We start from the raw sequence: 24,932 nt of genomic DNA, 5'->3' as shown, positions 1-24,932 counted from the left end.
GCTCAAGAATCGCAGCAGACATGAACCTCAGCTCCAAACAGCATAATCACATCAAACGACTGGAAATGACCCTTTATGTGTCTGAGGGTAAAGGTGCAGCGGTCTGTCTCATCACATCAGCTCTACTCATGTCATTGACTACAATAAAGAAACCTCTAACAGTCCTGCAGCGCTGCCCTCATTCAGAGCCACAGATCTGCAGGAGGACGAGCTAACCCTTTAAGGTGCAGGTAGCTTACGTACTCTGGGCTCTTGGGGTAGAAGGGCAGGGTCACATGGCACAGGTCGCTGATGTCACAGGCGGTGGGTTCGGCGGAGATGGCCTGCCGCTTGCTGCGGTGCTGGTCCGGCTGCAGGACGAGGCTCTGCTGCTGCGCCTGGACCTGCTGGGCGGTGGCGGGCCGGATCACCGAGCGGTACTTGTCCAGCTCATTCTGCAGCCTCTGGATCAGCTCGTCCTTCTGGTCCAGCTCCAGCTCCAGCTCGTCTATCAGGGCGTCGCGTTGCCGAAGTTCCTCGATCTTCTCCTGCAGGGCATACTGGAGGTCCCGCAAGGTCCCCATCTGTCCTTCAGGGGATCCACAAGGAGTTATTTTGAACTATCTGGAGTACGCCCCCAGGTTCCACTGGAATACTTTCTTCTCCTAAAGAACTCGACTCTTCGAATCCTCTCGGGTCTTTGAGGATTTTGAGCACCTAAAAGTTTTGACTTCCAAAAGTCATGTTTCTGCACAGCACCTCCTCCTCAGAGTTTCCTGTTTTTATGGATCTTCAGGATCCTTGAAGTGCTCATCCTGATTGGTCAAAGTGTTAGTCTATGACCAGTTACAGCAACTCTTAAATATTCTTTACACCCAGGATCTTTGGTACACCCGCACTTACTTTGTTTCTTCTGCCACATTCAGCATTTCTCGGGGGTCACGTAAAAAATTAGAAAGACCTTCAGGAAGCTTCAGATTCAGAGCCTTTCAGCGTCTTCAGAAGCCTCCTGGGATGTCATGTAGTTCCTCTGGTTTCAGCTCAGTGTCTGAGAAGCTCTCTTCACATCCCTCCCTCAAAACCTTTGAGTCTGGCAACTCACTGAGGTTTGTCTGAGGTAATGCTGCAGGTTCTTCCAGGAGGATAATTCAGGTGTGTCGTTAGTTTCACTCACTTTCTTCTCAGTATGTACTGAAGAACCTCCAGGGTCTCCCTGAATTCCTCAGATGGGGTTCTCAGAGTTTCACCAGAGAGCAAACACCTAGTTCTGGTTTTAGGATAGTTTCCTTCTTTGTGGCAGTTTCGGGTTTTTCCCATTGAAGTCTTTAAAGTTCTCTGAGTTCCTCGGTCTTCCAAGGAAAACAAAATTCCTGATGATGCAACTGGAGAAACGTTTGGTCCTCAGGGTGTGACCTCACATCCTCCCTGTTTCATCTGAGCAGATGTGGAGATGAGTGAGAGGAAACCTGAGCAGACACTCACCAGCTTTCAGCGTCCTGCCTGCAGAAGCAGCTGTACCTCCAGGAAACATCTGATCAATGAGAGACGACCAGAGAGACGACAGCGTGGAACAAAGTTTAAGTGAAGAATCCACAGGTCCTCGCGTGAAGTCTGGAAGGCTGGGTCAGCACAGCGGCGTCCGCAGAAGCGAATCCACGCAAACACACGGCGTGAAACATCAGCCTTGCTCTCCCCCGCTCCTCCTGCTGCGGGCTGAGCGTCACTCAGGTGCACACGAGCTGTTTTCAAACCGATAAGCGAAAAAACGCAAAGAGAAACGTGCGGGAGGAAGGAGACCCTCTCACTCCGCTCTCCTCTCTCTGCCGCGCACCGGTGGACGGAAACGTTGCCGCTTCATCCCGGCGGCACTTCAGCGAGTTACCGGAGCTGAGGCTGAACGACACGAGCCACGAAAAGTTGGTCTGCCTCAGCTCCTCCTCCTCCTCCTCCTCCTCACTCACTCAGAAACATTTGAAGCTTCAGGGTTTAAAACCTGAACATTTACGGCTGGTGTCAGAGCCGGAGTTATGTTTAAGAAGCCCAGGGGCAGCCTCCAACCCCCCAACGCTCACACACACACCTTTATTTCCCATCAGGGAGAAGCACACTGAGACCAGCTTCATCAGCAGGGAAGAGGGCGGAGCCTAAACAACATCCAGGATCTCCTCAAACACGCATCATAAAGGAACCTCCACCTTCACCTGTAAATGTCATGTTTGAACCACATGTAGCCTTCACACTGCTCCACTCTCTTTATATTTCTCTCACTTTTCACCCTCACGCTCATTTCCTCAGACCACAGACTCCAGCGGACGCTGAGACCTCCCAGGGTGGAGTTCAGGTGGGAACACGAGTCCAGTCCTGGACCCGGGCTGAGTCGGAATCAGAAGCTGGTGGAGGCAGACAGGTGTGGTTCTGATGGATGTTGCTGGAGCACTGTGTGCAGGCCTGCAGCTTCCTGAGTGAATGTGGTGCTGTGTCCTGTGCACACGGCGTGCTGCAGGTCCACGGTTCGATTCCCCCTGTGGCACCTTTGCCTCCGTGCTGTGGTCTCTCTGCACGCTGCAGGGGTCGCTTCATGTCAGTCGGTCTGTTTTGTTGTTTGTGGAAATAAAGTTCTAGTAATTGGAGCAGAGCGGGCTCATAAAATCAGACACTTCCTTCAAAACCACATTTTTATGGACGTGCTTTTATGTGATGTTGTCTTCTATAGTCTTCCTTTATGATCCTTTATCAGCTCATCATATTTAATGGGCTTTGTAAAGTTATTCATTTTTTATTTTTTAAGTATTTCTCTGCAATAATTGTCTCGTAGCTGAATTTTTTATTATCTTTTAGCAGTGAAAAAAAAAACATTTCATAGAAAAACATAAACAGCGTTCGTGTCTTTTATAAATAAAGTTACTAAAGAGCAGGTAGAGCGGCTGAAGGCCAGCTCAGGACTCCTGCTGTCACGTGGTGCCCTCTGCTGGACGATCACTGTCATTACAACAAACTGCAGCCAAACTGTGGAACCAGCTTCCAGTTTGGATTCAGGAGACAGACACTATCTCTACTTTCAAGATTAGGCTTCAAACTTTCCTTTTTGCTAAAGCATATAGTTAGGGCTGGACCAGGTGACCCTGAATCCTCCCTTAGTTATGCTGCAATAGGTGTAGATTGCCGGGGATTCCCATGATGCACTGGGTGTTTCTTCTTCACTCAGTAAGTATTAACAGACCTCTCTGCACTGAATCACACCTGTTATTAATCTCTGTCTCTCTTCCACAGCATGTCTTTATCCTGTCTTCCTTCTCTCACCCCAACCAATCACAGCAGATGGCCCCGCCCCTCCCTGAGCCTGGTTCTGCCGGAGGTTTCTTCCTGTTAAAAGGGAGTTTTTCCTTCCCACTGTCACCAAAGTGTTTGCTCATAGGAGGTCATATGATTGTCAGTTTGGAGTTTTCGCTGTATTAATGTGGGGTCTTTATCTTACTATAAAAAGCATCTTGATGTTGTGAATCAGAATATTTTATTAATCCCAGAAGAATCGATGTGGGTCACAGTCGCTCCAACACAATAACAGTAACAGACTGAACTACTTAAATAATACAATATAGCACAAAGTTCCAAAATATAAGAAATAGCTCTAATATATACAAAAAGCTCAGTTATAAATATCCAGAATAGTACAGACGTGAAATATTTGAAATATTTATGATTGACATTTGACTCTAACCTGTGAAACTTGTTTGTTACTCCTCTGCAGAGCGTGTGCAGATAGTGAGAGTGTAACTGCTGCAGTGTGTTCTCTGCATCAGATGGAGGAGTTGTACAGAGAGATGCACAGGCAGGAATGACTTCCTGTGTCGTTCAGTGGTGCATTATGGGTAACCTCAGTCTCTCACTGAGCGTGCTCCAGTGGGAGGTGTTGTCCAGCATTGTCCTTATCTTGGGTTGAACTTGTATGTAACTCTGACATTTGCAGGCTACCATTGTTTATTTACAGGATGTATGCTCCGCGCTGCAACCCCACCACCTTTACTGTCCACACAGCACAGTAAAGGTGGTGCAGGTCTGTGACGGCTGCTGGGGTCTTTCTGGTTTCCACTGTGGGCGGCCTCTACTGTGCAGTAACATGCTGAGCTGTGCGATGGTTAAACGTGAGCACTGAGAAATAAAAACATCTAAATATGGATCTGTGACGCGTCAGTATCCAGATTACTCTTCACCTCATTGACCTAACTGTGGAGCTCTCATTCACACACACCAATCAATAAATTATAAACACAGTGATAATTTAACGAAGCACGAAAAATTTAAATATATGGCTGGTTATGATTTCTTTTTCAGAATAAAAGCGCAGGTGTTGATGTGAATCAGCTGTTCTTCAAACTTCTCTGACAGGTTTGTTGTTGTGTATCAGTGACATCACTCTCAGGTGTGTGAGCTCACCTCTGGGTTTTGTTGAATCTCTGTAGCTCTGCCTCCTACTCACACTTGTGCACCTTCCTCCTCAGGAAGCTCCTCCTCCTGCAGCCTGCGCTTCACCTCCCCGACCTGCTCAGCGTTCAGCTGCCACCCCACATCCACCTCCAGCCCACTCATCTCACCGGAGCTGCAGCTGGGTCAGAGAAGTCCCCCCCGCAAAATGCTCAAACTACAGTTGAAGCAGAGTGGAGGTCCCAGTACAGCTGGGACTGTGCCTTTCAAAATAAAATGTTTGACTGTTTAGACTGCAGATCCAGACAGGAAGCAGAAAATGAATAGATGACAACTTATAATAAAGATCAAACGTACGTTAAAGATTTCACCTCTAAATAAAACTTTAAAAAAACTCGACATTTCGTTTTTTTAGATTTGGGAACCACGGGGAACATCTGGCCACATGTGTTGAAGAACAGAAGTTAATTTAAACCTTTAAAAGCACCTAAAGATCAGAACCACAGCTATGTGGACCCCACAGTTCATCTGAACTCAAAGGTCAGGTCTGATGGTTTTATCTCTTTACCAAACCTAACGCCGACTGCTGGGAGCGTCGATCAGCTGAATCCTGAGACACGTTTGTTTTCAATCAGAAGGTTTCCTCGTGGACTCAACTTTTTCAGTCTGAAAGGTTACAGAGACATTTCTGACGTTTTGGGACTCCAGTGAACCTCAGTGAGAACCGTTATCCACACATGGAGAAAACCTGGAACGGTGCCGAACCTTCCCAGGAGCGGCCGGCTGGCCAAAATTATCCAGGAGGTCACAGAAGACCCTAAAACAACATCCAAAGACCTGCAGGCCTCATGCGGCTCAGTTAAAGTCAGAGGTCACGATGAACAATAAAAAAGAGGCTGGGCAAAAATGGCCTCCATGGGAGACTCCAAGGAGAAAACCAACGCTGACCAACAAGATCACAAAACAAGTTAGAATGCTTTCCTTTATTGTGGTGGGCAATCGGCGTAAGATCTCACAGGAATCCTTCGTTATTCTGAGGATTACATTTCCACTTGCAGTGTGCCCATATAGTGGTAAAATTATACAAACAAAATAGAAGAACCTCAACACAATTAGTCTGCATCTTAAATTTCCCAAATGAAAGGAATACAGAAATATATTTCAGAACTGTACATAAAACAATGTGTACTCTAAACAGTGTGGCACAGTCACATACTTGCATTCACAACAAAAAGGCAACAAGTTAGAATGCTTTCTTTTATTGTCGTGGGCAATCAGCGTAAGATCTAAATGGAAAAGCAACAACAGAGTTAGCTAACTGTGCTCCCATTTTTTTCCTCTCTTCCCAAAAAAGAAATCTCACATAAACGTGCATTCAATTCAACATGAGGACATGAGAAATGACCCGCAACAAATGATGTTTAAACAACAAAAATAATCGGGTCAGCTTGTATTACCGTTACAACCAGCGATATGATTTTTCTTCCCCACGACATTTGCGCATTCCTTACCTCGCAGGAATCCTCCATTATTCTGAGGATTACCCAGAATCCCTTGCCCTTTGTGAATGTTGCAGGGTGACAACAGTATGTTGGTGCCAATGTCCCATTTAGGGGGATTTAACTTCGACTCTATTTAACTATGTTACACAAGCACTTTGGCGACAGTGGGAAGGAAAAACTCCCTTTTAACAGGAAGAAACCTCCAACAGAACCAGGCTCAGGGAGGGGCGGGGCCATCTGCTGTGACCAGGCTAGTGGGAGCCATGCTAGTGTTAGCTATTCTAGTGTTAGTTATGCTAGTGTTAGCTATGCTAGTGTTAGCTATGCTAGCGTGGCTAACACTAGCATTCCTCGCCTTTATCAGGTGAATCAGATGCACACTTGGAGAATGGGGCCTCAGTTTCACTGCAGAGTGCCTTCATGTTCGTCATATATCCATGCTGGACATTTTAAGACAGGGAACGTCCAAACAGTTCTCAAACTGTTGCTGTAAGGACATAACAACTTACCGAAAGCTAAATGAAGAAGCTAGTCCAGTAGCTGCTAGTTCAAGGAGTACAATGAGCATTTTAAATGTCAAAAGACAAAACAATTTATGTTCCATGTTACATTTTTATGTCTATTTACTTATTTTTATTATATTTAAAAAAAATTAAAAAAAATAAACAAACAGATTTTGAAAATGATTTTGGATATTTTTTTTTTAAATGTAGTTATTTAATAATCATTGTGTGACTCTCCTGCTCCTCCCTAGTTTTTAACACGGGGATGTTTTGTAGAGGCAGCGTTGGGCCTCTAGTGGACGTCAGAAGAACTGCAGGGTTCAGGCCTGGAGCCGAGGTCTGAGTCAGAACCAGGACCAGGTTTTAGGCCCTGGGTTAAAAACCTGACCACATGTTTGTGTGCTGTGAAGAGACATTTGCAGGACACTCCACAAGTATGTGTGTGTGTGTGTCTGTATTTGCATGCATGTGTGTGTGTCTCCACAGATAGCAGCGGGTTAAACATTAACGCTGGGCAGCTTGTAAAGCTAACACGAAGACAGTGAACCTTTGGAGTTTGATATGATGTGATCACACACACACACACACACACACGCACACACACACACTCACACACAGAGGCCCCTGATGACACGTGAACACACACTCGGCGCTCAGAATGACACAGCTCTGATCGGAGGGAGGTGATCTCTGAAATTGCTCAGGTGAGTTTTTGTCTCTCTTTCATGCAAATAAAGTTTTTTAGGTTTGAATTTTATATTTTAAATACACAGAGAGAGAGAGAGAAAGTGTGAACAGGTAAAGTGAGGGTCGTTCTTCCTCTCTTCTTCGCTGGTGTCTGGTGAACAGTAGCTGTCACAGAGGCTAAAAGCAGCTAGCTGAGCAAACAGGCCGGCCGGGGTTAATGGGTGTTTTAATGGAGAGAGCGAGAGTGCTAAGTAAATGTCTCCCTACCGCTGTGTGAAAAAAGAGAGAATGTGAGCGAGTGTCTCTCGACCCATAAAAACACCTGAAATTTAATTCCAAATGTGCGAGCGGAGCCGACAGAGCAGCAGCTTTTTGCCGCTGTGCAGCCGAGTTTACATTTATTTTGAAACATCAGAAATAAACACAAACAAGCACAGAGTCGAGTTTCTGTCTGCGTTGGGTTTCAAGGTTAAAAAGAAAAGACTCCTGCTCCGTGAAGTCCCACATTTATACAGAAAAAGCTTAAAGTAACATATTTACTACTCAGTTTAATCCAAACAGAAGCTGAACTGTAACTTATTATTATCATAATCCAGTAATTAATCAGGAGCTAGAGCCACATTTAGTCAGAGTTTAATTTTTTTTGATTTTGTAATTGACTGTGTATAAAGATGGAAACTGCTGCAGCGCATTAAACCTGCATTGCTCCTAATGCCCAGCAGGGGGCGACTCCTCTAAACTCTGACTGTATAGAAGTCTATGAGAAAATGAGCGTCCTGCTCAGCTGATCTGGGTTCAGTCAGTACTTTCAGGTCAGACTGAAGAAAACAGGAAGTGTATTTTAGAGTATTTTTCGATTTTGGTCCCGTCAGAGTCCGAGTGGAACAGGAAGGAGGAGGAGGGCGGGGCTACCTGTGACCGGTAGATCCACCTGTCACTCATCAACTCCTCCAGTTTCAAAACAGGAAAATACTCTGTCTGTAAAGTCAGCCATCGGGAATCAGCAGCGAGTAGTTATTCATTTCACTTTGAAGGTCACCAGGACATTAAAAAGATCTGAGTGGAAACGAGCGAGGTGCTCATCAGGATCCAATCAGGACGTAGTGCTGGCGTCTAAACTTCTCTTTACTTAAATGTGATCTTTAAGACCAGAGTAGGAATATTTTATGTGATTATTACCTTTGAAATCGATTTTTATTCACAGATTAAATTCAGTTATTGTTCACAAAGTCAAAACATTTGACCTCTGACGTCACACATCACTGAAATGTTTACAGGAAAATGACGCCTACCTTCATAAACTCAGTGCAGTGCTTCACCCAGGTCACTGCTCGGACTTTTAATTTGAAGACAGACAGGAAACACAGTCTAAGAGCGAGCTGCGGCGTTTAACAGGACAGGAAGTAATTTGTTTTCATCCAGTGCTGCGGTCAGCTGGAAAAAAACATCTTATGTTCCTGGTGTTTATCACAGCTGCAGCTGTGTGACCGACACTGGAGTTAGGGTCAAAGATCAACTTTTCAGAACAGAGCATAAACACTGCAGCTTGTTTGCTGCCTCAAACACACACCGTGGTCTTCAACGGGTCACCTGTGCAGATGTGACTGTGCAGATGTGACTGTGCAGATGTGACTGTGCAGATGTGCAGACGCAGATTTGCAGATGTGACTGTGCAGATGTAACTGTGCAGATGTGACTGCGCAGATGTGCAGACGCAGATTTGCAGATGTGACTGTGCAGATGTGCAGACGCAGATTTGCAGATGTGACTGTGCAGATGTGACTGTGCAGATGTGACTGTGCAGATGTGCAGACGCAGATTTGCAGATGTAACTGTGCAGATGTGACTGTGCAGATGTGGTTGTGCAGATGTGCAGACACAGATTTGCAGATGTAACTGTGCAGATGTGACTGTGCAGACGTGGCTGTAGTGGTTGAAACGTGGGGAAAGGTTAACCAGCGCAGCAGCAGAGATTACTCTGAGAGCGAGCTGCAGCTCACACAGGCTGATAAGGCAGATTTGCTGAAAGGCATGCTGGGATTTGTAGGAGAAGATGGAGATCATGACTGTGGGGCTGTAAGTCTTTCATTTATTCTTTCATCATTTTGAACAACATTACATTTTAATTTAGGTAAATTTTTTTACCTTTAACTGATACTTTATTGGTATTTATATTAATATGTCATATTTTTACACAGTTGTTATAAATGTATACACATATTTAATTATAGGTTACATTATATTTTAAGACAATTTAGACAATTTAACCCCTAATTTTTTTTTATTGAATCCATGTATTTTGACATTATTTTGATCTTCTACCCTGAAATTTGAACTTCCACATGAATGTTGAACGCTTTCAATATAAAATGTTTTGATATCATATCACAGAACGCATGCTCGTGTTATTTTTGGTCTCATTCTGTCAGGATGTATTTATAAAGATGCAACACACCAGCTTACCTGATCATGACTGCGATGCATCGTGTAACTCATTCTGACTGGCTGAAGTTTTAAGTAATGAAGGTTTTATGAAGCCTGTCGTTAAGTTCTGGGCGCTGATGGGCTTCCATACTCACAGCTGTGGCCTCTGCTCTCTCTGTCTGACTGGATAAAAATTAAAACGTGTTTTTTGATTGAAAAACTGAAAATGTCAACAGATTCATGACCAGCTGAAGAAACGCAGATCTCTTTAGGCATCAGCTCTGTTTGCCAGCCAAACGCCCCTCTGTCAGCCGTGCTGATTGGTGGATCTCAGCAGCAGGTGACTGAGTCCAGCTGATGTTTTTCCACGCGCTGACTCTCAGCTCACCCTAAACTTCCTTGTGTGTTCACAGAGCTCCCAGACACAATCGGACGAACACTGAGCGTGACTCCCACCAACAGCTGATGTCCAGTACGAGTTGTTCTGTGCTTAAAGAGCTTTGATTTTCAGGAGTTTGGGACCCAGAGCTGGGGAGCGCTCTGAGGTCACAGCCCCCGTCAAAGATCAGAGCACACACAGGCAACGCCCAAACTGGAGGGCAGTTTGATAAAGGCCGGGGACAGAGCCACCCCTCCTGCAGAGGAGAGGGCGTCTCTGTGCTCGTGTCTGTCTCTCCTCTTTTTAATGAAACTCTTTTGTGCTCAGCTTTTTATCACCGTTATTCTGATGCGGCGTGAGACTTTGAGCTGTCGTAGAAACAAGAGAACACAAATATTTTAGAAATTTGTCTTACACTGTGGCCTCTGTCAGTGCGCCCGGGGCAGCTGTGGCTACAGTGTACCTGCCATCACCGGTGTGTGAATGGGTGGATGACTGAATGTAGTATAAAGCGCTATACAAATACAGGCCATTTACCATTTGTCAAAAACCTGTTAAAAACGTACATTTATATTAACGGGCAAACAGGACTTTGACCACGAAAACTAAAACTGCGATTCTGAATAAAAATAATAACAACAATGATCATATGTTACTATTGAAAATATCACAGTGATTAAAGCGCACACTCGAGGATTAACTGTAATAATTCATGAACCTGACACTGGTGTCATAAATGTACTGAGCGCTGTAGCTGCAGCAGCTGAGGATCAGGACTTTAACAGCGACCTGACCTCTGACCCCTGCTGTGGACCGATCACCCCTTCTCTTTTTGGTGGCTTCTTGCTGTCATGTGATGGCGATTGTCTCAATGTGAACTTTCATTGGGGACAGTTTAACCCTGGTCCTCCATCTTTCTGTGCTCATGTATTTAAATCTCCACCTGTCAGCTAGCCTAGCTTCACTAACCCTCCAACCTCGCTGCTGTTTAGTTTTCAGTCTGTGTTTCTGTCCCAGGTTCTTCAGTCAGAACGTGGAGTATCACCTTTACATGGAAACTAGCAAGCTAACTTCCAGCTAACTGCTAACTGAGCTAAATTGTTTTTGTTTGGACGTTAAACCTTATTGCACCACCTGCGAGAACATCCTCTCTGCACTTTGGACTCTCAGTGATGCTTCTGGGTTTATTTGATCGTGAACTTAAAGAGGATCAGAATCTGGAGGTGGTTAAGGAAGTCCGACTTATCATGTAGCTGGCTCACGAGGTCCACATGCTTGACAGTGCAGCTGTGCAATCATGAGATGCCCACGAGCATGAGCGTGTCAGAATGAACAGATGGCGGTGCATTGTAACGCGCTGGTTCAAACATCGTTTTGAACCTAAACTCTAAACGCTCTCATTGTTCTCATATTTCCACAACAGCGACAGATGTTCTTGTGCTTGGAAATATCTAAATGACATGTAGTCATTACTGATGAGTGGCTGAACGTTCTAGGTCTTCATAGTAAAGGGGCATTCTTCCTCCCTGCTGTCGCCAAGCACTGCTAACAGATGATGGTTTGTTTGCTGTGTAATGCTTTATAAATAGAGATATTTATAATTCAATCATTTAAATAACTGACCCTTAAAAATGTGTCAGTACATTCATCATAAACCCAGCAGCATCAGTCAAAGTCCACAAGGTCGTTCTCTGTCTCTACATCATCGGCTGACTGTGTGCTGTCCTGTGGTTCCTGTAAATAAAGAGACAGATACACACAACGACTGTTTGTTTTTGCCTTCATCTCATTCCCAAACTGGGAGGACTGGGACCATTTTCTGGCCCAGGCTGTGGTTAGAGGGTTCAGGTTTGAGGTTCGTTAGAGAGGAGTGTGTGATTCATTCATGAAACACAGGATTTATAAATGTGCTGGCTTCACATTTGAAGCCTCGCATGTTTCCTCTCAGTGTTACAGTGAGACGGGCTTCCAGCCTGCAGCTTTCCACAGTCTCTGTCAATGATTACCGAGCAGACCTTGACCTCCCTGCAGCGCTCTTCAAAACACGACTCGTGTATGCCGTTCAGACCAGCAGATCCTCCTCGACTGCTGTTCGACCACGTCAGTGACAAAAGCTGCTGAAACCACCCAGCGTTTCCCCCGTCAGCGTCCGCACATAAATGCATCTAAAGCAGCTTCGTTTAGATGTGCAGAGGTCCAGCTCAGGGACTCAGTGAGTCCGGTCACTTTGAGTGTGGAATAAAACCATCAGCACGACATCAAATGAACATTTAACGTCCCTCAAACATGTTACGGTCTGAAGCTTGCAGTGATTTGCATTCAAACAGGTGTGACTGTATTGTGTGCAATACTCCGGCACATTATTGGATGACACGTGCGGGCAGACAGGTTCACAGCTGTTTGCATTCATAATAACACCTTTGCTGTTATTGTCTTCCAGTGAGCACCGCTAATTTCCCTGATTTACATATCGCTGTCAATCACACCCAATGGATTCCAATCAGAAAGCAAGCGGGGACGGACTGGCGGGGACGCAGAAGGAGGCGGCACTTCGTTCACTCATGCAGCGAACCGGATACCAGCTGCGCCAGGTACGTGGACCCTCAGACCCAGGAGACAGCAGCACGTGTCTGTTACTGCTCCTGAATGCTTTTCATGTTTTCCTGCTGGCGCTTCAGGAGAACGGTCAGCGGCGGTACGGCGGCCCGCCTCCAGGCTGGGACGGCCCCCCACCGGAGAGGGGCAGCGAGATCTTTGTGGGGAAACTGCCGAGAGATCTGTTTGAAGATGAGCTGGTTCCGCTGTGTGAGAAGGTCAGAGAACCACGGTTAAGGATGTGGTCACTGTGATCTATCTGGGGGTGTTGTTTCATCTGTTGGTGCTTCCCTCTCCATCTCTTCAGTTTGGAAAGATCTACGAGGTGAGGATGATGATGGACTTCAACGGGAACAACAGAGGATACGCCTTTGTCACCTTCAGCAACAAACAGGAGGCCAGAGCTGCCATGAAGCAGCTCAACAACTATGAGATTAGGTGATCCCTCTCTTATCTTCATTTGTACTGAATAATGACAGGATAACTGAGCTCTCAGAAACACATCGGCAGGCTTCAGGTCTACTTTCTTTCAGTCACTGTCAAAGAAATGTTAGAGTTATTTTTCTAGTAACAGTTCACAACTGCAAACATAATGGAGCAGCAAACTAGGAAGCACTGAGTACCCAAACAACCTGACCAGCAGGCATCTTTAATGTGAGCACCTTCTCCTGAATGTGGAGCACAGGTGGTTCAAGAGTCATGCCTCACCTGACTTCATCTCAGATAAGTCTTTAGTTACAACAACCAGAGTCAAACCAGTCAGGCGACTAGTCAAACCTGGGAGTCCAGCCTGGTTCTGATTCCTCATTGGTGACTGCCTTGTTGAGAGAATCATTAATTAACGTCGGTACAGACTAGCAGTACCCACCTACCATCACCCTACCAGCCGGCCATCCCCCTACAGCAAGGGTGGGGAACCCCAAGGGTTGGTGTCCTGCCAGTTTTAGATCTCACCCTGGGTCAACAGACCTGAATCACATGATTAGTTCATTACCAGGCCTCTGGAGAACTTCGAGACATGCTGAGGAGGCCATTTAGACATTTAAATCTGCTGTGTTGGATCAAGGACGCATCAAAAACCTGCAGGACCCCGGAGTTCCCCACCCCTGACCTGCAGCCTATCAACTGACCAACTAACCTTCTATGACCCACTAACCAAACACCCAACCCTACGACCTTTAACCCTGCCAGTGACGTAACGCAAATTATTCTACCAATCCACCAGAAACACCCAAACTACGTAATGGTCCAGAGGAGAGGAAACCAGAGCAGATACAAGTCCAAAATTCAAATGTTCATGACAAGTCAGCCGATACAGTCAACAGGCAGGAAGCAGGAGAGCAAGGAGAGCTTCTTTATCTCAAAATAGACTGGGAGCATTACACCGGGGAAACAGATGGTGCAGGTACTCGAGTGCTTTTAACACAAAAAAGCCCCTTAACAAATAAACCCAAAGTCTTGGGTTGTGGTCACAGTCCAGTACAAACATAGAAACACCCAAGTGCCAATCAGCAAAGACCTAACAAAGCAACCTTAGCCAGCTGGGTTCCCGTTTGAGCTTGAACCAAATCTTTCTCTGGCCCACAGGAACGGACGCCTCCTCGGCGTTTGTGCCAGCGTCGATAACTGCCGCCTCTTTGTTGGCGGGATTCCAAAAACCAAGAAGCGAGAGGAGATCCTGTCAGAGATGAAGAAGGTCACCGACGGCGTCGTCGATGTCATCGTGTACCCCAGCGCCGCCGACAAATCCAAGAACAGAGGCTTTGCTTTTGTCGAGTATGAGAGCCACCGAGCAGCTGCCATGGCCCGCCGCAAACTGCTGCCAGGTACCAAACCAAACTCAAACTTAGCTAATGTACAGTTATAATTCCCTCTCTGACTTTAGGAATGATTCACTGAAGAACAAAAATAAGATGTTTTCAAAGGATCTGTTAAAACGGGTTCAGTTATCCCCTAAAACTCGAAGGCTCTGTTGATCAGCTGGTGCCAACTTCCTGTGGTGCTGGAGACACTGAGCAGCTGCAGCTCCAGTGGTTTAGCTAACAAATCCTTGACACCGGCAGTGGGCAGTTAATTTTCCTTAGGCAGCCACATGAGGGCCTCATCAATAAATTTATAATTTATAGTTCAGCTGTAGCTCTCCACCCGGCTTCACACTGTCTAATACCTCGTAAAGTAAACCTAACATAATAAAAAATGCCAAAGTCTCTTTTTGGCTGGCTGTAAGGCTGCATTATCACTGGCCAATCACAGCCTGTGACACAATGTCCAATAGAAGAAGAGCTTGGATGGGCTTAATGATAAGATAACTGCTGTATGAGTAATGTGAATGTGAGTTTCAGATAGACCCATAAATATACCCAAAGCTGTTGGTTTGTTACACTATGTGATTCTCCTGGAGTCTAAAGCTGAAAGTGTCAGAGATAAGATACAGAAACAGCTTTACTGCTTCTCCACAGGAAGATCAGGCTCATTGTGCAGCATTAAGTCTGATCAGGCGGGTGGAAAGCCACGACACCGTGCCTCTGAAATCTGGCGTCCAATAGCGTCCAATCATCACTGAGTCCTGCTGAAGTTAAAGAGCGTCTGCCTCGTCAGCATCTTACTTGGTTTCTGACCCTGAACCCAACACCACAAACGTCACCAGCACGTCCAGAGGACAATTACACGCTCTAGTAATATTAGAAAAATAAAGCCAGGATGTTCCTCTGACGTCCAGCAGAGGCAGCAGTGAGTCAGTCCCATAGACTCTCATGTTACAGCAGAAATAAATGTCTTTACAACCTGTTTGGTCTTTATAGATAATTTCCCATTCATAACGTCTGTTTACATAACTCATCTATTTAAATTGCATTAAGGCTTAAACTTTACCTTTTAGGGGCGTGGCCTCTTTGAGTGACAGATGGATGGTTACACAGGTGGCTATAGCTGCTAGCTGTCTGCCAGCTTCACCTGAACTGCTCCTCTGGACTGTGTTTGTGCTGTTGGAGCCTTCTGGAGCATTTTCATTGACATCATGTGACCAATAACATGGCTGCTGTGAGGTCACTGTACTGTCCAAGATGTCTGAGCTCAGTTTGAGAGGATTTATTTGGATGTTACTGATCAGCAGTAATTAACAGGTATAGCAGTAATTAGCTCCTCCTTCTCAGCTGAGGGGGAGTGGCTTCAGACCAGCAGTTTACAAGTCGAGGATCACAAAGAGAATGATCCCTGCCAGACTTGATCACGAGTCTCCGTCTTCTTTCTTAGGTCGTATCCAGCTGTGGGGTCACGCCATCGCTGTGGACTGGGCGGAGCCTGAGGTGGAGGTTGACGAGGATACCATGGCAACAGTGAAGATTCTGTATGTGAGGAACCTGATGCTGCAGACGACAGAGGAGACCATCGAGAAGGAGTTCAACAGCCTGAAGCCAGGTTCGATCAAAGCTCTGATGTCAGATTGTCCCTGAATGCGTCTTGTTGTTGCTCGTTTTGTAACTGAACTGCAGATTTTGAAAGACAAACGTTTAAAAGTAATATTTGAAGTATTTTATATTTGAGGACAAGTGTCTGCAGAAAGAAATTTGGTTTTAGAAAAGTACTTTTTGTATTTGTGCTGCAGGCGCAGTGGAGCGAGTGAAGAAGATCAGAGACTACGCCTTCGTCCATTTCACTCAGAGAGAGGACGCCATCAACGCCATGAAAGCGCTCAACGGGAAGGTCAGCAAGGCCCAACATTTAGTTCTTCCTCTGTTTTCACTAATCAAAATCCGTTTTGATTACGCTTGTTATGCTGTAATCAGTGGACACCTGTGTGTTAACCGTGAGGAGAAGGTTTCTGAAAGCCTCAAAGACTGACCAGGATCTCCTGCAGGTGGTGGACGGCTCTCCCATCGAGGTGACGCTGGCCAAGCCGGTGGACAAAGACAGCTACGTTCGCTACACCAGAGGGACGGGAGGCCGAGGAGGCTCTCTGCTACAGACCGACTACACCTCCTACACGCTGGGACAGGTGAGTTATTGACGAATGTCATGTGACACAATGTTTGACCAACAGGAAGCCAACTGGCACTCTGAGTTATTCCTCCTTTCAGGGCAGCTTTCAATGATCCACAGCTCAAAATAATCCCTATGTAGCTGATACTGAGCCTCGGTGCAGCCCCTCACTTCATTTGCTGTCTGAAACAAGCTATTTTAGCTCCTCCCCCTTTAAGACAATTTCCTTCTGACTGGCTGTCACTCACAAACAGAATGGTTGAACAGCAGGTGGGTGTGGCTTCCGTGTTCCTGAGATGACCGAACATCTAAGAGTGCTTAGATCAGGGTTACTGAACACAGACTGAGCTCATTATTAGCAGCTTGATGTTTATCGTGAACGACAGCAGATGTGACAGGAAACACTGAAACTGTGAGTGTAGACCTCGTTCTGGTGCTCCAGGAAACTCGTATCTGCTTCCTGTTAAAATGTACAAATACACATCTTTCTCTCTCCTCCTATAGATGTACGACCCCTCGGCGGCGTACCTCGGTGCGCCGGTGTTTTACGCCCCCCAGGCCTACACAGCCATACCAGCTCAGTTCCGCTTCCCAGCGGCCAAAGCTAACGTTGGAGGTCGAGGGCTGATCCGGACGCCGTCGGTCCGAGGTGAGGATGCCCTTAGAGCATGTGTGATCTCTGAATGCCTGCAAAGACAGCTCGCACTCACCTACAGAATAAAAGCACTCTGAGACTGAAGGAGCAGGTAGGCCCTCTGTCAGAACACCTGAACAGCTGCCCTGGGGACAGACTAATGCTTGGTTAACCACAGAGAACACACATGTGAGACACAGAGCTGACTCATAGAAACAAACAAGTCCACATTATTTCTAATGGCGAGCAAGGGGCGACTCTAAAAGGGAAATGAGTCTACTGAGTCCCACTACCATACCCCGCGCTCACCGTGTCACATGACCCCACCTACATCTTTTATACACAGTCTACGAGCTGGAGAGGGTTCATTTCTGAGGAAAAAGCAGAATCCTCCTTGTCAGAGATTAGATGGATCCACAGATTTACTTTAAAATCTTTGTGTTTCTCTGAGTAAAAGCCTCCAGGGCTCAGCTTTGAACCTGCTCTGCCTCTGATAGGCTGCTGCGTTTCAGTGCTTCTGTGTGAGTCTGAGCTCGCTCTGCAGCCATCAGCACTTTCAGATTTTAGTTTTATGCTGCAGCGCTTTAAACATTAAAGAAAGCTCCAAATCAAACAGACTTCTGATGGTGAACTGAGAGTTTGTGAAGCCCCGCCCCTGAACGCTGACTGTCCAATCACAGATCAGTCAGAGTGAGTCGTCTCAGTGGGCCTCGTCTCAGAGGTAACTCTGCCGCTGTGCGGAGGCTGGAGGCGGGGCCTCAGAAACCATCATTTCACCTGTGTCATGAAGCGGTTCAGCTGAATCACAAACACGTGATGATGTGTGAATGTTTTTCTGAAGCAGGAATCAAAAACAGATCCACGAATCACGAGAAGTTTCTGTCAATTCAGGCTTGAATGAATTTAAATACCTGAAACTCAATCAGGCAGGAAACGGTAATCGTCAACGAGCATCAGAAGAAGAAGGGCAGGTGTACTGTTACCGTGGTTACCACCGTACCTGTTCACTCTGATCAGATAATTGTCTGGCTGTGTGATTCTTCTTACGGCTGATTTCCGGTGATTTGATTGATTTCACTGCCTTTTCGATTTCCTGTAGAAATTTACATGACTGTACCTGTAGGGGCCGCGGGGGTGCGGGGACTGGGTGGGCGGGGCTACCTGGCCTACGCTGCTGGGGGTGGAGCCATGGGGAGAGGCGGTGGTGGCGGTGGTGCCTCCTACGGGCTGAAGGCAGACAAGCAGCAAGAGGAGAAGTTGTATGATCTTCTGCCGGGAATGGAGCTGACCCCGATGACCCCGAACCTGAAGGCCACCGCTGTCAAGCCTGCACCACAGGTAACAGGACACACCTGACCGAGAGGCCTTTAATTGTTGGTGTGGCACAAAAATCCAGAGCACACAACTCATAAAATTCATTCGGTTTTATTTATATATTTATCATAGTGTAAGTATAGACTCGACAGTTATACAGAAAAAACAATCAGACCTGGCGACAGTGACAAGGAAAAACTCCTTTTTAATAGGATGAAACCTCTCAGAGGGGCGGGGCCATCTGAGAGACTGATTTGGGGGTAGGAGACAGAGCACAGACTGGGGTCTCAACTGGTCCCGGCCGGATGTGTCAAATAACCTCACCTGGGCCAGCGTTACCCAGGCCTAAGCACCTGGGCTGAGTCAAAACGAGCCTGGCCTCCTGCAGGGTCACCTCGGTGCTTCAGGTAGGCTCCTTGTCCAGTAGTTCCCAATTGGATCAACTTGACTCCGATCGACTGGTTTTCCATTACTTTCGAGTACTACCTAATGTACATTGTTGTCATCATAGCAACGGGGCCGAACGTCCTGTGGCATAATTGGTATGTGACACGAACGCCACAACAAAGGTGGACGTCGAGGCGATGATGTACCTGCTGCTCGGTCTGAGGCTTTTTCTCACACTCGGGGACCACGGCCTTGTTTTTGGAGACATTTCCCTCATTGCTGGGTTTCAAAAATGGCGGTTTCGATTTTTGTGAACAAGATGCTCTCATGACTCATCGAGTGATGCCACTGACCAGCCAATCGGTGGCATGCAGTCTGACGAGCTCACATTTTAGTGGCTGCTTGGAACCCCAGCTGAGCAGCTACTACTTTAGTAGTGAGTCCAAGTGGATGGAAAAGTGTCCATGCAGTCGGGCTGACCTCAGCCCACAGCTCAGGGTCTGGAGGCAGCGTCCTGTCTGTGGACATCGGGCTTCATCAGGTGCACTGGGTGATCCACAGCTGGAGGAGAAGCCTGAGGCCACAGAGTGCCCACTGGAATCTAAGAATTCCACTCCCCCAAAATAACCCACAGCAGTCAGGTAACTGCATGAAGGGGAAAACTCAGTCAGTCATGTGACCTACAGCAGTGAACATGGGCCGCATGATGCCTTCATGGCAGTGCAGTAAATATCACACCTGATGAGAACCTCTGACAGTGAACAGCTGAAACAGCAACCAGGGACGAGGCTCCACCTGGTGGCGATATTCCACATTTACGTTTTCTTTTGTATTCAGTTTTTATTCAGATGGATTGTCAGTGAGGGAGACTAGGATGCATCAGATCAAATTAGATTTGATGTATTCATCTGCAGGAAAAACTAAACCCAGATCAGTCTGACGATACTGAAGCTGTCAGGGTTTATTAAATGCTGCTCATTTAAAACGAAAGGAAGAAAAAACCTTTCAAATTAAAACACTAAAATGTACAAAATATATTTTTATATTTGGTCAAACAGACTCTCCTCGTACTTTTATACTTTTAGCTCTCACGCACCATTACTGTGAGTAAATACTGCAGTCTGTCTGTCCTCCTGCCTGTCCTCCTGCCTGCCTGTCCTCCTGTCTGTCCTCCTACCTGCCTGTCCTCCTGTCTGTCCTCCTACCTGCCTGTCCTTCTGTCTGTCCTCCTGCCTGCCTGTCCTCCTGTCTGTCCTCCTGCCTGCCTGTCCTCCTGTCTCTCTGTCCTCCTGCCTGCCTGTCCTCCTGTTTGTCCTCCTTCCTGTGTGTCCTCCTGTCTGTCCTCCTACCTGCCTGTCCTTCTGTCTGTCGTCCTGCCTGCCTGTCCTCCTGTCTCTCTGTGTTCCTGCCTGCCTGTCCTCCTGTCTCTCTGTCCTCCTGCCTGCCTGTCCTCCTGTCTGTCCTCCTACCTGCCTGTCCTTCTGTCTGTCCTCCTGCCTGCCTGTCCTCCTGTCTCTCTGTCCTCCTGTCTCTCTGTCCTCCTGCCTGCCTGTCCTCCTGCCTGTCCTCCTGCCTGTCCTCCTGTCTGTCCTCCTGTCTCTCTGTCCTCCTGCCTGCCTGTCCTCCTGCCTGCCTGTCCTCCTGTCTGTCCTCCTACCTGCCTGTCCTTCTGTCTGTCCTCCTGCCTGCCTGTCCTCCTGTCTCTCTGTCCTCCTGCCTGCCTGTCCTCCTGTCTGTCCTCCTACCTGCCTGTCCTTCTGTCTGTCCTCCTGCCTGCCTGTCCTCCTGTCTCTCTGTCCTCCTGTCTCTCTGTCCTCCTGCCTGCCTGTCCTCCTGCCTGTCCTCCTGCCTGTCCTCCTGTCTGTCCTCCTGTCTGTCTGTCCTCCTGTCTCTCTGTCCTCCTGCCTGCCTGTCCTCCTGTCTCTCTGTCCTCCTGTCTCTCTGTCCTCCTGCCTGCCTGTCCTCCTGTCTGTCAGGTCCTGGAGGAGCTCTGTCAGAAGAATAACTGGGGTCAGCCGGTCTATCAGCTGCACTCTGCCATCGGTCCAGACCAGAGACAGCTCTTCCTCTACAAGATCACCATCCCAGCGCTGGCTACTCAGTACCCCAACGTGTAAGCACGTCTCACCTGTCTGATCACCTGCCTGCTGTTCAGCTGGACGCAGCGCTGACTGTCCACCTGTTCACGTATCTCTCGGCAGCCATCCCTTCACCCCTGCTAAGCTGTGCGCGGGCGTAGAAGAGGCTAAAATTCACGCGGCCGAACACACCCTGCAGACGCTCGGCGTGCAGACGGAGGGCGCCACCGATGCCAGCTGTGCGACTGCGGCTGCCGTGGCAGCAGTAGCCTTCCCAGGTATGTGAAGGTCCGTACCCAAAGCCGACTAATGCTTCACTCAACTAACCGCTGACAGACGCTCACCTGCAGGCCCAAACACCACAAACTGTATATAAAAGATGGACGTGGCTTCAAAGCCTGCCAGATGGCGCAAGTGCTGATGACCAGCAGGGGGCGCCTGCTGTGTGATTGTAAGTGAACTCTCTCCTGATGACTTGCAATTTTTCAAAATAAAACGTTCCTCCTCCTGCAGAGGACGAGAGACTTCACTAACCAGGAGGTGACATCACAGCAGCTACGTCCATCTTTTATATACAGCCTATAAAAATGCTGCAGCTAAAAGGCTTCGATGGGATCAGAACAGCTAAAGTTTTGTGCTGCGGTCCTGAAACAGGCGGTGCTGAGCTTGCATTGTGTGTCCCCGCAGGATACACGCTGGCGGGCCCGGCGTCGACGGCGGTCGCCTCCCAGCTGAAGCAGGCCGTATCTCTGGGTCAGGACCTGACTGCCTACACCACCTACGATGGCTACCCCGCCTTCGCTGTGGCGGCTCGCCACACTGACGGATACGGTGTTTTCTAGAGCAGCGGTTTCAGAAGAAGAACGCCCACAGGATGCTTTGATGCTCTTTTCAAACTTCCTGAAAGTACAACATGAAATCTGATTGGCTCGTTATAGATACCAACGCTCAGTCAAACCCAAACAAAAGGAATCGAATGCGCCTTCACGCTGAGGTCCAAACTCTCCAGAACTCGGCGGTTTGAGTCTCGCAGGAAGCCGCGGCCAGAAAACGTCTCAGACTCGTCAGCATCTTCTTCTTTCTCCACGCGTCGCTCTCTGCTCTCCAGCTTCCTGAAATCCGAATCATGGCCGTGGTTTCCACGGTTTCGTCATTGATTAGGCAGCCCGTGATTGGCTGTGATTGGTCGGTTTGAATTCACGTTTGGATCGTTTTTTTTCCTCGTAGCGTGTTTACAGCATTGAAGTGTAGCTCAGTCATTTTATCGCCATCGCCTTCGTGTCGCTCGGTTTTTTACTGAAAAATTTTGTTTTAAAAATCTGAGACCAGTATTTAAGTTCCTGTTTCAGTTTGTTTCAGCGACATTTTTAAAAAGCTGTGATATGATGCACTTACAATACTGCTGTACTGCTGAAACGTGCTCTCAGTTCATAATCCTCATGATCTCCAGCTAACAGAAGCTGGATCAGAAACGTTGTCCCTGCTGTTGGAGTGAATCCGTGGGTTCCTCTTACTTTGTGGATGTGGAGCTGCTGACTTCGTTCTGGTGTCTCTGAGGCGTTACTCCATAAACACCTGCTGATGCCGTGATGCTCGTCTCGTCGCTCTTTCATTGTTTTTCATCTGTTTTAACCTTTCCTTCATTCCACTGCCACCAACTAAACCAGGGTTTATTATCTCTGGTTTAGTTAAACACTTGGTTAACTAAAGTTACTAAAGCTGGTTCATGCCTCTAATAAAAGTTTAATGAGTTTCCATGCTTGCTTTGAGGGAGGCGATTGACCTTTGACCTGTCAGGACACGGCGATGTCGTTGATTCGTGTTGACTTTTATTCTTAAATGTTTCTGGAGAGTTTTAATCGACGACACTGAGCTGTGAACACGCTGAAGCAGAGACAGTATTAAAGTGTGTGAAGCACTTAGAGCTTATTTTTATACCGGGACAAAGAATGAACATCCTCGCTGTGTTTGTACAAACGGATTTTAGTCCTTTTTCTGTAATAATTGACTCAGAAACTGAAACATGGGAAACTGAATCAGCGCTTATCTGTCGAGCTAATTCTTCAGGTTTCTCACATCGTGAAAAGAAACCGCTGCAATAAACTGTTGATTTTTAATAATCATCTCAAAATGAATAAAATAAGATCTGAATAAACAGCAGCCTCCTCATGTCATCTTTGAAAGCTCAGTGAAAACTGAAGAAATGAGAGCAGAGGACAGTGATGGAAGCTGGTTCCACAGAAGAGGGCCTGAAAACTGAAGGCTCTGCCTCCCATTCTACTTTTAAATACTCTAGGAACAACAAGTAGGCCTGCAGAGCGAGAGCGAAGTGCTCTAATAGGGTGATATGGTACTACAAGGTCATTCTCTGCATTATTGCAGGGTCCACCTTACAACATAAAGCACAGTGAAGCGACTGTTGTTGTGATTTGATGCTGTTTAATTAAGATTGAATTGTTTTAGCAGAACGACATCATACGGATTAATATTCTCACTGAAAAAGGTGGAGCTGTAGTTCGAGGCTGTGACCACTAGGGGGCTGCAACCAGAGCACTATATTAGGTATAGAAATACTGAATATTAATATCAGTGTCTTCACCCTGAAGCAGGTGGAGCTTTAGTGTGAGGGCGTCCTTCAAACTCGTGAGCAGAGAGAATCCAGACAGAAACACACAAAGACCACGAGAACACCTCAGCTGTTTGTGTCTCGTTTGTTATCGGCATGTGTCATGAGCTCCACACAGACAGACTTCACCCAGCAGGGCACTTTGGATCAAACATTTAAAACATTTATTTTCGTTATATTTGTTAAAACGCAGGCAGACGATCAAAGTTTACATCACAGATCAGAAAGAGGCGGGAACATATAACACGAGGAGCGTGTATAATTTCTCAGTGATTCATTTTAATTGATTAAGTATTCTGACTGTGAACATGTGACCATCACGGCATAGGGTGGATCTTCATGCTGACGGCCTTCAGGGAGTGCTTTCACCTTTCCAGGATTTCCACTGCAAAGTTAGGCATGGTGCTATCTTGACAATCCCCCCCATGTGAAGTTTGGCACAGTCCTTGTCAAAGGACCAGGACATGCATCTTTCTGCATGGTGTTGGTTTGTGGTCACACAAACCAACACCTCCTCCAGCTTCTCCAGATCAGACCCCGAGGCCTCCTCAAACAAGCCGTTACGTCCTGAGTCTGTCCAAGGGTCTCCTCCCAGTCAATGTGCCAAAATCGCCTGACCTTGGAGGCATCCATGTCAGCTGCTCCTTCCCATCAGCTGAGCAGAGACACCCACGTTTCTAAGCTGTAGACCCCATTAAAGGCTGGATGGCTGACAATGTCCTCCAACCTCATGAAGGAAAAACTGAAGCATGTGTATGTGCTTCTGACAGATTTGTGCCTAAGATAATGAAAGCTCTTGGTCCCCTTTTGTGAAATCGTCTATCAGGAACTTTGGGGTAACGTTTGACTCCGCCTTACTTTGGATGTTCATGTCAAATCTCTGGTTCAGTCCTGCTTTGATCGCTTAAGAAACATTGCTAAATTAAGTCCTGTTGCATCCTCCAGGTACTCACAGGTGGTGCTGTCAATACAGCTGCAGTGGCTCCCCATTGAATACAGAGTCCATTTTAAGATTCTGGTTCTGACTTTTAGAGCTCTTCATGGATGAGCACCAGCTTACATTATTGAACTTCTACAGCCCTGTGTGAGGTCATGTGATCAGCACACGAGGCTTTTGCCACTGTGACCCACAGAGTGTGGAGCTCTCTCCCTCTGAGCTAAAGGTCTGTGGACTGACTCTCTTTTAAAAAACAAATGAAACTCATCTTTTTGGAATTACATTTGGTCAACTTTCCTTTTTTGTTGCTCTGGTATTTTTCGTGATCTCTGTCTTGACAGGTCAGATATAAATCTAATTTCACTTTATTTCAGGTGAAGCTGCTCGTATGAGCCCAGAGCTCAGAGTAGGAATGTACAGCGACCACTAAACAACAGTCGCCTCAAGGCTCTTTATAAGGTCGAGACCCTCCAATAATACCAAAGAG

General features: G+C 46.9%; 2 protein-coding genes and 1 long non-coding RNA gene across 4 annotated transcripts in view; 2 read left to right on the top strand and 1 right to left on the bottom strand.

The window, feature by feature from the left end:
- prkg1b (protein kinase cGMP-dependent 1b) overlaps positions 1 to 1,014 on the bottom strand; it is a 66,661-nt gene extending 65,647 nt beyond the window's left edge. The window contains exon 1 of the mRNA XM_040014064.1: positions 244 to 1,014. Coding sequence (XP_039869998.1) covers positions 244 to 563 — 320 coding nt within the window. The 5' untranslated portion in view covers positions 564 to 1,014. The remainder of the gene's footprint in view (positions 1 to 243) is intronic.
- A 166-nt stretch (positions 1,015 to 1,180) lies between these two features.
- LOC120722940 lies at positions 1,181 to 2,325 on the top strand. The gene is made up of 3 exons (XR_005693643.1): positions 1,181 to 1,272; positions 1,320 to 2,182; positions 2,275 to 2,325. It is a non-coding gene; the product is annotated as an uncharacterized LOC120722940 (long non-coding RNA).
- Positions 2,326 to 6,999: 4,674 nt separating this feature from the next.
- On the top strand, positions 7,000 to 23,037 carry a1cf (apobec1 complementation factor). Of its 2 annotated transcripts, XM_040014073.1 has the most exons (13): positions 7,000 to 7,110; positions 12,337 to 12,487; positions 12,575 to 12,709; positions 12,799 to 12,929; positions 14,079 to 14,317; positions 15,744 to 15,908; positions 16,096 to 16,193; positions 16,348 to 16,485; positions 16,974 to 17,118; positions 18,203 to 18,441; positions 20,781 to 20,917; positions 21,006 to 21,160; positions 21,570 to 21,724. In XM_040014073.1, the coding sequence occupies exons 2-13, from the start codon at positions 12,386 to 12,388 to the stop codon at positions 21,722 to 21,724; spliced, it is 1,839 nt and encodes a 612-aa protein (XP_039870007.1). In that variant the 5' UTR covers positions 7,000 to 7,110; positions 12,337 to 12,385. The 2 variants fall into 2 exon arrangements, with proteins under 2 accessions (XP_039870007.1, XP_039870008.1); XM_040014074.1 differs by lacking the exon at positions 7,000 to 7,110 and having other exon boundaries at positions 12,386 to 12,487; positions 21,570 to 23,037.
- Positions 23,038 to 24,932: the final 1,895 nt, after the last annotated feature.

Source organism: Simochromis diagramma, unplaced genomic scaffold, assembly GCF_900408965.1.
Source record: "Simochromis diagramma unplaced genomic scaffold, fSimDia1.1 OVJJ01000669.1, whole genome shotgun sequence".
NCBI lineage: Eukaryota > Metazoa > Chordata > Actinopteri > Cichliformes > Cichlidae > Simochromis > Simochromis diagramma.
This window is presented reverse-complemented; position numbering and strand designations above follow the sequence as displayed.